General features: G+C 40.3%; 1 protein-coding gene across 5 annotated transcripts in view; it reads right to left on the reverse strand.

The window, feature by feature from the left end:
- The window catches only part of ryr1b (ryanodine receptor 1b (skeletal)), an 85,714-nt gene that overhangs the window by 5,541 nt on the left and 65,475 nt on the right, over nt 1-14,698 (reverse strand). For 3 of the 5 annotated variants that reach the window (XM_039826092.1, XM_039826082.1, XM_039826075.1), the window contains 11 exons: nt 12,634-12,714; nt 12,401-12,489; nt 9,959-10,087; nt 9,475-9,579; nt 5,440-5,521; nt 4,034-5,343; nt 3,863-3,948; nt 3,318-3,486; nt 2,829-2,915; nt 914-1,174; nt 685-815 (listed from right to left, as the gene is read on the reverse strand). In XM_039826092.1, coding sequence (XP_039682026.1) covers nt 685-815; nt 914-1,174; nt 2,829-2,915; nt 3,318-3,486; nt 3,863-3,948; nt 4,034-5,343; nt 5,440-5,521; nt 9,475-9,579; nt 9,959-10,087; nt 12,401-12,489; nt 12,634-12,714 — 2,530 coding nt within the window. Of the gene's footprint in view, nt 1-684; nt 816-913; nt 1,175-2,828; nt 2,916-3,317; nt 3,487-3,862; nt 3,949-4,033; nt 5,344-5,439; nt 5,522-5,660; nt 5,691-6,570; nt 6,601-9,474; nt 9,580-9,958; nt 10,088-12,400; nt 12,490-12,633; nt 12,715-14,698 lie in introns of all 5 variants that reach the window. The other 2 variants (XM_039826058.1, XM_039826066.1) reach the window with 1 other exon arrangement.

Genomic DNA, 14,698 nt, shown 5'->3' on the forward strand with positions numbered 1-14,698 from the left:
AACTACCGGTTCAGGCTCCTAAAACACACTACAATTAAACATTCAGTCTTTAATTAATATCAACACCTAATAAAATGAATACGGGTGTTGGGGTGGGCATGGTTTGCAATCAGCTGCAGGGGAGAAGGAAGGAAGGAAGAGATAGCTCATTAGAGCAGTGCCAGGTGAGTTAATTGACACTCTCCCTTTATATGCAGTAGGGTGCTGGACCTTCAGATGACTGACACACACCACAGATTATATCTATATATCTATATATTATAGAAATATTTTGTCTATTTGATCTGTGTTAAAAGCTCTGAGCAACTGGACTGTGCACTACAGACTACAGAGAGAAACCGGGCAACCAAAGGCGCACGTCATGGTTTGTGCTAAGGGTGACCCACGGTGGCAGCCAGACTTGCTACAACAGATTTTGTCCTTGAGTTAAAGAGACACACACACACACACACACACATTACACACACATACAGACATTTCATAAATCTGATGTTTACAAGGCAGAACTGCCGCTCAGCGTTCATCCCCCGTTGGACATGTTCAGAGACTCCATCATATCAGATCATTATCATAACTAAAACTGTGTTACTGCGTCAAAGAAATTATTCTGTTAAAACTAAGTTTTGTTAACGCGATCACTTTGACAGCCCATCCAGCCATCCTTTAACGTGACAGGGCTCTTACGGAGTGTTGAGCACCAGCCTGTCCCACTGGCCCTTGATGTCATCGTCCTCAGGCTGCTCAGTGACATAGAGACCATCAAACTCCAGCTTTCTGGCCAGCTCCTTCTCTCTCTTGAAGATAACCAGAGGGACCTGGAGGGTATCGAGGGAAAAGAAGACAAGCTGCTTGAAGCCTACAGGCAGACACAAAAACATATGCGGATATTTGGGCGGAGCAAACAACACCCTACCTTGAGGCAGTTGTAGCCGATGATGCAGAGGAAGGAGATGATGGTGTGAATGATACCGAAGAAGGCCATGGCTGGCGTCATGTAGCCTGTGCTCTCTTCCAAGAAGTAGTACATGGGACCTTCTTCTTCATCATCTTCTCCTCCTCCTTCTTCATCTAATCCGGACCCATCCTCCTCAGCGCCGGAGCCTTCAAACAGGCCAGAGGCCTCAAACAGACCAGGATCGTCAAACTCCTCCTCGCCTGGAGGATTGTCAGACACCTGCAAAGGTCAGACACAAAATGAGTCTGAGTGTATTTAATTTGTGTGGCCTAAATCCAATTTCAAAAACGTTGAGCACACAGTGTATAAATTACTCATTAATACAGGAAGGTGGTAATAAAAAGGTTTTAACTAACTGTTGCAAATATAAAAACTTTTTATGACAGTGTAGATTAAAAGGTCCCATGGCATGAAAATGTCACTTTATGAGGTTTTTTAACATTAATATGCGTTCCCCCAGCCTGCCTATGGTCCCCCAGTGGCTAGAAATGGTGATAGGTGTAAACCGAGCCCTGGGTATCCTGCTCTGCCTTTGAGAAAATGAAAGCTCAGATGGGCCGATCTGGAATCTTCTCCTTATGAGGTCATAAGGAGCAAGGTTACCTCCCCTTTCTCTGCTTTGCCCGCCCAGAGAATTTGGCCCACCCATGAGAGAGAGACATCATGGCTTTCAAACGAGCAAAGTGGCAGTTGGTCAAGGCCACACCCCCACCCTCCACCTTGCCCCCCCTCTCTCCTCCTCAATAGCTACAGACACAGAAATGGCACATACTAAGGAAAGCTCATTGTGGGACTGGCTCTAGTGGCTGTAATTCTGCACCAAGGCTGAATTTTGGGAAAGAGACTTCAGATATAGTATTAGGGGACCACTAAGGCCTATATAAAAGAGACTTTAGATACAGTATTAGGGGACCACTAAGGTCTATATAAAAGAGACTTTAGATATAGTATTAGGGGACCACTAAGGTCTATATAAAAGAGACTTTAGATACAGTATTAGGGGACCACTAAGGTCTATATAAAAGAGATTTCAGATACAGTATTAGGGGACCACTAAGGTCTATATAAAAGAGACTTCAGATATAGTATTAGGGGACCACTAAGGTCTATATAAAAGAGACTTTAGATACAGTATTAGGGGACCACTAAGGTCTATATAAAAGAGATTTCAGATACAGTATTAGGGGACCACTAAGGTCTATATAAAAGACTTCAGATACAGTATTAGGGGACCACTAAGGTCTATATAAAAGAGACTTCAGATACAGTATTAGGGGACCACTAAGGTCTATATAAAAGCATCTAAAGAGCACCATGTCATGGGACCTTTAAACATTCTACCTGCTGATGGCAGCCATGCTTTTTGGAGTAGACCTTAATTCTTCTATAGATAGGTGGGCCAAAAATGCGTTGGCCCACCTATCTACAGCCAGGGTAGACCGTGATAAGCCCTATTTCAACAAACGGTGGCGTATTCCTTTAATGCAATATCTACATTGCCCATTATCAGCAACCATTCATCCAATGTTCCAAAGGCACATTCTGTTTACTAATCTGATATCATTTTAAAAGGCAAACTGAGAAGACATTGGAGAACCATTTTGCAATTATATAAGCACATAATGTAATCTGAAAACTGCTGCCCTGGTTAAAAAAACAATGCAACTGATCTCAGCTGATATTCTGTCTATAATGGAATGGAATGGAAATTTCTAAGTGACCACAAACCGGTAGTGTGTACGAACAAATTGTGAAAAAATGTTTGCCAGTCAAATGTATAATGATGCAGTGGCACATCCTAAGGGTGATTTTGCAGGTTTGATCAGAGTTGATACTGTGTGTGCCGTCTAAAGTCAGTTACAAATGCACAGACCTTGTAGAAGAGCAGGAGGAAATTGAGAGCGAAGGCAATAAAAAGGGCCAAGAACCGAAGGTTGTAGAAGTTGCGAGAAAGGTAGTTCTGTTGGTGGGGGAGCAAAGCACAAAAGTCACATTTTAGTGCCTGATTCCACTGCATTCACATTTGGTTTAGTTAACAAATAACACTGTGGAGTGATTGTTGTTACACTACTGCTTGAACATTCTGAATGAAAAAAGAAATACTGAATATGTGCTAAACTTCTTCTGTCAAGTAGTTGCCAAATATTTTCAACTAGTTATTACACAAGCACGTAAACTGGGATAAGGCTACTATTAAAAAAAAAGAAGAAAAAAAAGTGTTCCAAGAAAACAATGGGATGGCCAAACAAGTAAGTAACAAGTAACAAGTAACAAACAACCAGTCCAAACCAAATAAAATCCTTTAAAAAAAAAAAAAAAGGCAAATATTCAAAAATATGTACGGTAATGGAGAGCTGCTCACCATGAATTTAATCCTCTGAACCTCCAGCTCATTCCACAGCTCAAAGCCCTCCTCGGCATGTTTCTTGTCCTTCTTTGCCTTGGTCTGCACAGTCGGCTCCTCTTTCACCTCGGGCTCTTCCTCCTTAAGTTCAGGCTCTGCCTTCTCTGCCTTCTCTTCTTTCTCGGTGCTGGAAAAGACACACAAGGAGAGAAACTTGTCCTTTTTAAAACTTTAAAATTACTTTCTCTGGACTCTGTTTTAACATCTGATAACTACACAGATATGTGGTAATGCCAAACAGTTAAAATATCAACACTAAAATGTCTGGACACATTTATGTACAAAAAGTGAATTACATCTATTTTGCATTCAATTAGAGCTAATGATTCACTAATTACTTAACATATTTTCGCTGAAATGTGTGAACTTTAAATCTATATTTAATTGTAAATTTGTAAACAGCTAATATAGCTGTATGTCCTAGCTCAGAGCGGTTTAATATTAGCCTGAGGACACGTTATCTTTAGGTTTTGATGTTGATCCCCAGCAAGCGGAAAACTCACTCTGCTTTCTCAGTCTCCTGAGGAGCCTCTTCTTCAGGTTGAACAGGTTGTTCCTCCTCTTCTGGTCCTCCCACTGCGGCTTCCAACTGTTTCAATAATTGTTTTGCAGTTAATTAAATGTAAAATGGAGAGCGTACGCATTAAACATCAGTGACAGGCGGAACACCTCACCAATTTCCTCTTCAGCAGCGGCGTGCCCTCTGGAGTCGGAGGCTCTTCAGCTGTCGTCTCGCCAAAGTCCCCGAGTCCCCCAGGAGTATTGAAACCAGGTAGGCGTCCGCCTTCCCGCTCCTCGCTATCCTCCTCTTCCTCCTCTCCTCCCACGTTATCTAAGAGGTCTGACACCCCGTCTGCGTCTTGGACCTCTCTAGCCCCAGGGTCAGGTGGCAGGTCCTCGTGAACTTCGTCCTGTGTGGGATCTGGCATACTGGCTAGGATCTCTGTCACCGTTATCTTCTTGGCGCCCTCCACTAAGCCTCCACCGAACAGCACCTTCCATATGAGTGTGAAGAAGCCCTTACATATGCCATAAACAAACATCAGGATACCCATCACAATGGTGTAGATAAATGTAGCCAGGCCGATCACCATCTCCTTTATCGTCATTTTTCTTAGTTTGCGGTACCGACGCCGCAGGTTACGGAAGGTGAACATGTTGAAGAATTCGACCACGCTCTTCAGAAAGTCTGCAAAGGCTGAGGCGGACTCTGGAGGCATTTCGTCTCCATTGCCTTCGTCTCCTTCTCCAGACTCTCCTTGGTCTCCCGCGCCCTCCTCCTCTTCCTCGTCGTCCTCCTCTTCCGCGCCGTCTCCCTCGGGCTCGGAGATAGACGCAGCAATGTTCATCTCAAAGATGGTGTCCTCGCAGAAGTTCACAAACATCTCCATTTTCTCACTCTCCCCGCCCTCATTGACCACGTCAAAGATGAACTGCCGCTTGGACTCTCTGACTTGTGGCATTTCCCACTGGTTGCGGTTCGCCTCGCTGATTTCAAAGTAAATGCGCTCGATCTTCCTGCTGGCTCCCATGATCTCAATGCGGCCGAGGAAAGGGCGGAAGTAGTTCAGCACGCTCTCGGCCTGCTCCAGGAAGTTCTGAAGGCGCGTGTCGTGGGGTACGTGCTCGGACAGGTTTGTGAGCAGAACGGCGATGTTGAAACCAATGTCTTTGGCTGGCTCCTGGAAACGATCGGCAAACTCCTCAAAGTTGATCATCTCGTTTTCATCAGCTTCTGAGCAAGAGAGGAGGAACTGGATTTCTGAGGAAGAGTATTGCTTCTGGCTGTCCATGGCCTTGGAGAAGTCCTTCTTGGAGATTAACCCACGGGGGTCGGTCACATAGTCCCGGAAGGCGTCAGATGCCACTATGTCCTTGAGCTTGAGGAACATGTCGAAGAACTTAAGGATCATCTCCACGTTGCTGGAGGACTCCACCAGCATGTCAACCATCTGCCTGGCAATGGTGCCATTCACCACATTGCCTAAAAGCCGTACAAGGTGAGAGGGGATGAGAAATATATATAGCGGGTATGTGACAGAAAGGAGAGGACGTCACTAAACTGGGATGGACATCATACCTTCAAGCAGAGACAGAAGCATCACCACCATGTCCTTCTGCAGGTCCAGCAGCTCCTTCAACAGTCCAATTTGACTGGAGTCCTGCAACAAAGCCAAAACGCAAAGCGAAGCACAAACGGTAGAAAAAAAATTCTTAAAATGTGTACTGAATGATATATCCCATTTTAATTTGAGAGGATATGTGCTTCTTTCTGAGACATGAAACGGCAAGAGACGCTACCTCAGAGTGTGCTCTACTCCAAAAATGATCCTGGGTTTGCATTTTTAAATAAAGAATATGCATTTTTAACATCACAAATAATACACTTGTTATGATGGACAGCACGAAAGACATTGGAAACACAAGCAGGTATGAGAGAAGGGAAGAAAATGCCTTTTGCTCAACAGCACCGCCTTTCCCCTTTATCTGAAAAAGTGGCTGCAGCATGGGAGCAAGACAGAAACACATTTGCAGACGCTGATTTTAGCACTCCTGAAGACCTGCACCAGCAGATAACAGAAGCCACAAATACTTGAGACAGATATTATAGTGGTCGTCAGGCTGGTGAAGCTCTAAAGGAAAAGGTTGTCAGGATGTGCAAGCCTCAGCCACCTGTGAAGTCCCAAAGTCACCTTTTAATACCTCTACAACACGAAAGATAAAAAAACAAAAATACAAAATTTTGAATTACAGCTAACTAAAAAGAATAAATAGCATAACTAATTAAAAATGTCATTCAAGTTTATATTTGTTGTTAACCACCTTTAACAATGGAATAACATCTTTCAGAATCTGACTGAACAGTCACAAATTCTCTGTCCAATTTAGATCTCGTACAATATAAAATTCCTCAATTCAATATATTCCTAGTCAACATTTATTCAAACTGTCTCTTATTCGACAGTCAGTGTCTGTCACTGTTGACTGACATGATGGCTTGTTAGAAAAACTAAGCAAGTAAAAGCAAAACGTTTGGTAAATGCAAAGTAAAACCATAAAATGACTGCAGAAGGAATATACAAAGAGGAAAATGTGAATGACTTGGGAATTAGGCTGCGTAATAAATAATGTGATGAAGCATGAGATCTTCAAAAAAAGCATGAAGGGCCTCTAAATGAGATGGCACTGGCGGAGAGACACAGATTCTTACGCCATTTCGTTGTCCAGGATCGGGGTGCATCTAACAGGGTTACACATGAAAATAAAAATGTTATCATCAACATTTTTACTTCATTTTTGTGTCTAAACCTGGAGATTTACAGATTGTATGTAAATTATATCTAATCATTTAATTTTAAGATACAGTTCCTTCCGGGCCACATCCTCAAATTGTATTTGATCTATTTTAAAACCTCTTTTTCAAATTAAGTCTTGATAAATTAGCACATATCGGCCTTCTTCTTCAATACAAAAACATGGTATGACATATTTTCAGTGTAAAAGTCAATTGTTTTTGTGTCAACACAGGTTTTCTGAATGACCACATCTCATCGGTTAGTGCTGTTGCTAAAGTTATTCTATCTTGCTTTTTTTAAACAAACCATAATATCCTGACATTTGTACAAAATTCAAGATATAAAAATCAAAAATGCATTTGAAACAGCAGCATCAGTAACACTCAACATTATAGCGTATAATGATGGCATTAGACTGCTTCTAAAACAACCAAGATGGTGTAGTGCTAGTCAAATGTTTGTTAGTGTTGGTGTGCCTACCTGTTCTGCCTTAATCAGAAACCTTATTTATCGATACATGTGTAGAATGTCTGTCTCAGAAAACAGAATGATTCAAGCTTTAGCCCACATTGATTTCAGCTCTGTCAGGTATGCATCTAGACCAGGGGTCGGCAACCTATTTGATATGAAGTGCCCTTTTCAACATTTCTTGTTTATTAGTGTGCCATGTCAACATTAACTTTAATTATGACATCACATCAAAATGTAATATCCAGGGAATCTGTAATTTTATTCCATAGCAACATTTGATAACATTTATTTCTCATAATCAGGACCTTGTAATTATTATTATTGTATATTATTATTATGATTATGGAAACATGGTTTTAGTATGCAGCGTCCTGATTGGTGTAAAAATATCACGTCAAAGAGCCTGAAGCGAAAAGTTGACGTGGAAAAGCCCAACTTTAATGATTAATGGACTGATAAGCAGGTCCTGTATGCCTCATTTACAATGAAACAATGCTGTGGCAAAATAATAATAACACAACCAGCATCATTATCAAGAATGAAGAACACAACATAACGATTGCGTCATTCACGTGCATATTAAGTAGCCACATGTATTTGTTTTGGTCTTATAATGCGTCCATATTTACCGCTCCAGCGGAGAGGATGGTTTCTTCAGCCAGCTGAAGTTTATAAGAATTTGTCAACATTTCAAGATTCCCTGCAAACTAAGATAAACAGACTACAAACCGACAGCTTTTGTTTTAGCTTGTTTTGTAAAAATGTGCTATTTGCAGAGTAGAGCTGTGTTTGCGTAATACAGTGTGGCGGACAAGAGTGGACTGAGCAGAAACAGAGCAGATTGAAATATCGCTTTCTACATGTTTATGCCGGTCCACACAGGTGAGTGCATTGATAAGTATTGGCTTTTAACTCACAAAGGTTTTAATGTAGCCTACTTACAGTAACAAGACTAGCGTTAGTTCATCTGGCCCAGCGGCCGTTGGTAATCCTCTTTGTATTGTTCCCAATCAGAGATATGAGTCAATCAAACTACCGTAAATAACAGGTCGCGCAACTGTGAAGGTTGTAATTTGGCATGCGGATGAGAGAGTGCTTCAGCATTTCAACCATGATTTCAACACATCAATAACTCTCTTGCACACATATTGCCAGCGTGCCATTGGTTAAGGTCCCGCGTGCCCATGGTGGCACGCGTGCCTAAGGTTGCCGACCCCTGATCTAGACTGTGGAGACATTGGTGCTCCTGTTTGTATATTACAGGTGAAGGTTGTTGACCTATTATTAATTTATATGAATTGTACTGTATATTTATTGCTATATGTTCGTAAATATTGTCATTTTTAATGTACTACGCTTGTGTCCTGAATAAAGTTATTATTATTATTATTATTATTATCATCATCATCAACACTGTCACACAAAATTAGACTGAGTAAAAACACTGCAGCTCCTTGTTAGGTCAAATAAGTTACAGACTGCAGACACACATTATTCAAACCAAGCACATGTTTGTCCAAAGCACAATCAAACCCTAATCACTGGTCAGTACTAGGAAATGAATATATACTTAAATCAGGTGAGGTGGATTAACTGTATTTCCTCAAATTGTTTCTGCCATCTTAACTTGAATTCATGTTGTTGACAAGATCTATCTGGTGAACTAATCCGTTCAGTGGGACACAGGGAAAGTGTGCAGAGGAGCCACAATATAATTCAGCAGTAGAATGATTAACAGATATAAATAGCCTTTTATACCAATGCAGTAAAATCAAAAGTCAAAGTTAAAACTGCCTTTTGTAAAATTCTATTGATGTATACATGTTACTTTATATAGTTGTATTCAAGTGAAATTTCATGAAAAATACAGCTGCATTTAAATGTGATTTTAAAAAGGAAGATGACCAAAGGACATCCTGTGCCATTTCTAAGTGCTCAAACCTACAGCATCAAAAATTTTATAGTCTTAAACATGAAGTGTCTCAATGAAGAGGCAGAAACAATCTGATAAAGTAAAGTGGGGGGGAAAGCTAGTTAAGGTATAAAAATAAAAGAAAAATCAAATAAATACATACTTTACTCTTCAGGAACCATGAGAGAGACAGTTCACAAAATTAGTATACTAAGAGTGGACTGATAAATTAAAATATACCATATGGAAATGTATACATTTCTATTTTAAGTGCTTGGACTCATCTTTTGGTCAACTGTAATACAACAAAGACATTATTGGATCATTCAAAATGCAGAATTTGTCTGTATTCTCTCCAGAAAGATTCCATGAAATACACAGGATAATGAAGAGTAGGACTACAAAAAGGATAAGCATAAATTGGGATCTTTCTTACCTGAGCAAGTTTCATCATCATATGAGCAAAGACGTGCAGGAAGCCCACAACAGCGTCCCACAACCTGCTGTGGGCCAAAGACTGCTGGTTACCCGTACAGGGACCCTGACAGACACAGAAAAATGTCGATGATATCCCAGTGCCGTCATCATGTTAGGGGATATATTTTAACGTTGTCTTGTGTTTCAAAGTATTCTGAAACTAAACATGTCTATATATTAGGAGATTATTTTCAGACAGAAGTTTAAAATATAGCTTTATTGTTTTATTTCATTGACTATAGTGTGCCCCCCTCCCCCCGACAGATTCCACCCTCCAACCAGTGGGTGTTTGTATTGCAGTGACAAGCACATGAACCGGAGGTACCACTACTGGGAAATTAACACATGGAGTCCCCTTGAAAATCCTCCCCCCCCCCTAATTATTATTTTGTATCATGATTCAACATTTTATCCATCTATCATTCATACAGGAACTTTCTTACCTGGATGTACTCAGTCAAGCTGTTGAAGACCTGCTTGGCCACAGTCATTGCTTTGGAGAAATTCCTCTTTCCAGGATCATCAATAATTTCTTTTCCTGAGTAGTACCAGTAAAAGTCACTGATCGACTCCTGCATACAGGAAGAAGGTAGAAAATATGATGTTACTTTTTTGGGCATTTTAGTCCTTTATTTATATAGGACAGCTAAAGACATGAAAGGGAAGTAGGGAAAGGGAGTAAACCTCTATATACAGTGCCTTGCGAAAGTATTCGGCCCCCTTGAACGTTTCGACCTTTTGCCACATTTCAGGCCTCAAACATAAAGATATAAAACTGTAATTTTTTGTGAAGAATCAACAACAAGTGGGTCCCAATTATGAAGTGGAACGAAATTCATTGGCTATTTCAAACTTTTTTAACAAATAAAAAACTGAAAAAGTGGGCGTGCAAAATGATTCAGCCCCTTTACTTTCAGTGCAGCAAACTCTCTCCAGAAGTTCAGTGAGGATCTCTGAATGATCCAATGTTGACCTAAATGACTAATGATGATAAATAGAATCCAGCTGTGTGTAATCAAGTCTCCGGTATAAATGCACCTGCTCTGTGATAGTCTCAGAGGTCCGTGTAAAGCGCAGAGCATCATGAAGAACAAGGAACACACCAGGCAGGTCCGAGATACTGGTGTGGAGAAGTTTAAAGCCGGATTTGGATACAAAAAGATTTCCCAAGCTTTAAACATCCCAAGGAGCACTGTGCGCGATAATATTGAAATGGAAGGAGTATCAGACCACTACAAATCTACGAAGACCCGGCCGTCCCTCTAAACTTTCAGCTCATACAATGAGAAGACTGATCAGAGATGCAGCCAAGAGGCCCATGATCACTCTGGATGAACTGCAGAGATCTACAGCTCAGGTGGGAGACTCTGTCCATAGGACAACAATCAGTCGTATACTGCACAAATCTGGCCTTTATGGAAGAGTGGCAAGAAGAAAGCCATTTCTTAAAGATATCCATAAAAAGTGTTGTTTAAAGTTTGCCAAAAGCCACCTGGGAGACACACCAAACATGTGGAAGAAGGTGCTGTGGTCAGATGAAACCAAAATCGAACTTTTGGCAACAATGCAAAACGTTATGTTTGGCGTAAAAGCAACACAGCTCATCACCCTGAACACACCATCCCCACTGTCAAACATGGTGGTGGCAGCATCATGGTTTGGGCCTGCTTTTCTTCAGCAGGGACAGGGAAGATGGTTAAAATTGATGGGAAGATGGGTGGAGCCAAATACAGGACCATTCTGGAAGAAAACCTGATGGAGTCTGCAAAAGACCTGAGACTGGGACGGAGATTTGTCTTCCAACAAGACAATGATCCAAAACATAAAGCAAAATCTACAATGGAATGGTTCACAAATAAACATATCCAGGTGTTAGAATGGCCAAGTCAAAGTCCAGACCTGAATCCAATCGAGAATCTGTGGAAAGAACTGAAAACTGCTGTTCACAAACGCTCTCCATCCAACCTCACTGAGCTCGAGCTGTTTTGCAAGGAGGAATGGGCAAAAATGTCAGTCTCTCGATGTGCAAAACTGATAGAGACATACCCCAAGCGACTTACAGCTGTAATCGCAGCAACAGGTGGCGCTACAAAGTATTAACTTAAGGGGGCTGAATAATTTTGCACGCCCAATATTTCAGTTTTTTATTTGTTTAAAAGGTTTGAAATATCCAATAAATTTCGTTCCACTTCATGATTGTGTCCCACTTGTTGTTGATTCTTCACAAAAAATTACAGTTTTATATCTTTATGTTTGAGGCCTGAAATGTGGCAAAAGGTCGAAAAGTTCAAGGGGGCCGAATACTTTCGCAAGGCACTGTATGGGCGCCTGAGTAGCTCACCTGGTAGAGCAGACATATGTTACTTTTGTATTCTATCTTACTATCAAATTGGCCCAAATGAAAGTATTTTTTTAATAAATGAAGTTAAGGTACATTTATGTTTTAAATTTATCTATACATCTTGGGATGTTCCGTTTGTTTGAGTTCCTTGTTTGCCAATTATTGAGCTCTTCCCTGAGGAGGGGTTAGCTTGCCAGTCACTTTAGTTGGACTTAAGCAGCTCTCTGGCAAAGTCAATACACAGTTAAGTGCTTCTGCTAAAGTACACAATCCAGGGATTCAGAGAGCCTCTGTGTGTACATGTACATACATCTATGTGTGCTGGTTGACTGAAATGAACAACAATCCAAAAAGCTTCCCTCGAAAATAACAAAAGATTCCTCTAGCAAAGACAAGAATCTCACAGTTATAACCTGCTCCATGCTGTGGAGATCTAACTTTCACCAACAATCAACTAAACAAAGTGGGGGTTTTGCAAAAGGAGGCTCCAGTCTGAAGTCATGGGAGTAAGAGCAGTGAACCGCCATCAGTATGTCAGAGTGACCTGTAGTCGCAGCAGGTAGTCCACAGTGCAGATGATGATATTGATGGTAGTGGTGCTGCCTGTCTGAGTTCTCAAGTAGTTCTGAAAATCTGAAAGCGGACAATGGAAACAAGATGCGCTTTAAATGGAGTTTACAACAATTGAAACAATAGGTAATATACAGTACTATTAATATGAGCACGCACTCTCCTTGCTGGTCACTTAGAAACACGACCTTTGGTAAAGAGACTCACCGTTATTGTGGCCCTCACAAAGAAGCTGCACGAAGCGGAAGAGGTCACACGTGAATTCATTGTCCGCCATCACTTTCTCATCTGGGAAGAGGAACACAGGACATGCAAATTAATCTTGTTGAAAGGACAGTTTCAACAGTCCCAGTACAGAGTACATGTGGAAAAATAGCCATTTCCCTTGCTTTTTAATTATGTGTAATCAGTTATTACTAAAAGGAAAAACAAGCTTCTCGCAAATAAACAATACACTGGTAAGTCTCCATCTTAACAAGTAATATTTTAATCAATTACTGTCCTAAAATTACATTTGAGGACAAAAGATTATTTCACCAGTTCTAAAGACAAATCAACGTTTTACAGAATACAGTCATTTTATTTAAACTAGTACAGTGGTCTGTCCAATTTCTTGATTCAAAAAGCACTAGGAATTAGAGTTTTAAGTAAAATTAGGCTAAATCTGAAACCAAACGACTTGTTAAAACAGAATAAACGGTTTTCAGATTAGATTTTTGATTTAGCATCAACTGTGTTAATTAAGAATCTGGTAAAATGGTGATTATGGTAATCCAATTGAACATTACATATCTACTGATACACACTAAACAATGCACAATACCACAAAGCATTGCCAGATTTAGTAGTGAAATATTATCGATAAGCAAAAATATCAACAGTAGATCAAACTAAAGCGTGTGTGTGTGTGTGTGTGTTGACAATTAAGGGACATTGATTAGTGTACTTGTATGTATGCATCCATGTATGCAAGTGTCTGTGACTGTAAACACGTGCATTGCAAAAATAGTAAAATTGTAAGTACCATCATCTCATTCCACTCCCCTGCTTTCATTAGAATATGTTAGTGAAAACAACAAAGACCTCTGAGTCCCCATCCATTTGTCAGCAGAAAAGGGAGGTTGAGGCTGCCATACCGCTCCCTCCCCCAAACTTTACCACTGTCTAGCTCTCCAGATACTTTCTACAGAAAACAATTACTCAACAAAACTCAAATGGACAGCACATCAAACACTTGTCACATCACATGGAAATGGACATGGAATACACAGTTAAATGAAGACAAATAACAAGGGAATAACAGATATATATATATACAACTGATGAAACATTAAGATGTTGATAGTGAACACAGAAATTACTCATGCAGGACAGATCTACTGAACTCTGCAAACTCCAGTAAGCTATGAGTATGGATGTTGGGGAGAAAAACTATTCGATACACACCAATATATATCTACTGTGGAAAATGAAGAGTAAATTCCTGTTGTTGTCAGGGTGGACTGAAAAACGACAACTAAGTTTCTTACAAGAACGTGAGTAACCTTTTATGTGTGGGCAGTTTACTTTAGTAGGTTTTGACTTAAATATTAAATCCTATCCATGCAAAATACAATTTGTAAAACTGTCTATTAGCATGCCATCAGAAACTAGCTACTTGAATCTCTTTCTTTGTCAAAAATGAAAAAGCATGCTCAGATTGAATCATGTCAGAACATAAACAGAACAAAAACGTGGCGGTGCTGCTAGGTTTCATATTTTCCTATAATAACAAACATGGACTCAGTGCCAGGGGAGGAAATCTGTAATCTGTTAATAATAATGATAAAATAAATAAAATAAAATAATAAATAAATAAATTAAAAATAATAATCCAAAATCTGGAGCAAGCAAAGGGCTGTGATCACATACAGAGTCAACATGTTTTTAGAATAAAATCTTAAATAAAATAAAAAAAACTTTTTTAAAGTTACAGCGAGGAACTTTCACTTTGTGTTGATTTCGGCGGCCCCTGTGCACAAAAGCGGCAGCGTTTCAATGCGCACCACTGCCTGGTGTGGTAAAGATCTGCAGCTGCCAGACTTCCCTGTTTTGTTGAGTTTTTCCAACTACAAGGCCACAATTAAATAGCACTGCGTGGTAAAGCAGGATTAAATTAAAATGGTCAGAAGTTAGGAGACATTTTAGGGAATGTGAAGATTTTTAATGCAGTGGCTTTACACAGATGGTCTGGCTGTGTAGGTCAATCCTTAGAGAGACAGTTTCAGAGTTT

This window comes from Perca fluviatilis, chromosome 2, assembly GCF_010015445.1.
Source record: "Perca fluviatilis chromosome 2, GENO_Pfluv_1.0, whole genome shotgun sequence".
NCBI lineage: Eukaryota > Metazoa > Chordata > Actinopteri > Perciformes > Percidae > Perca > Perca fluviatilis.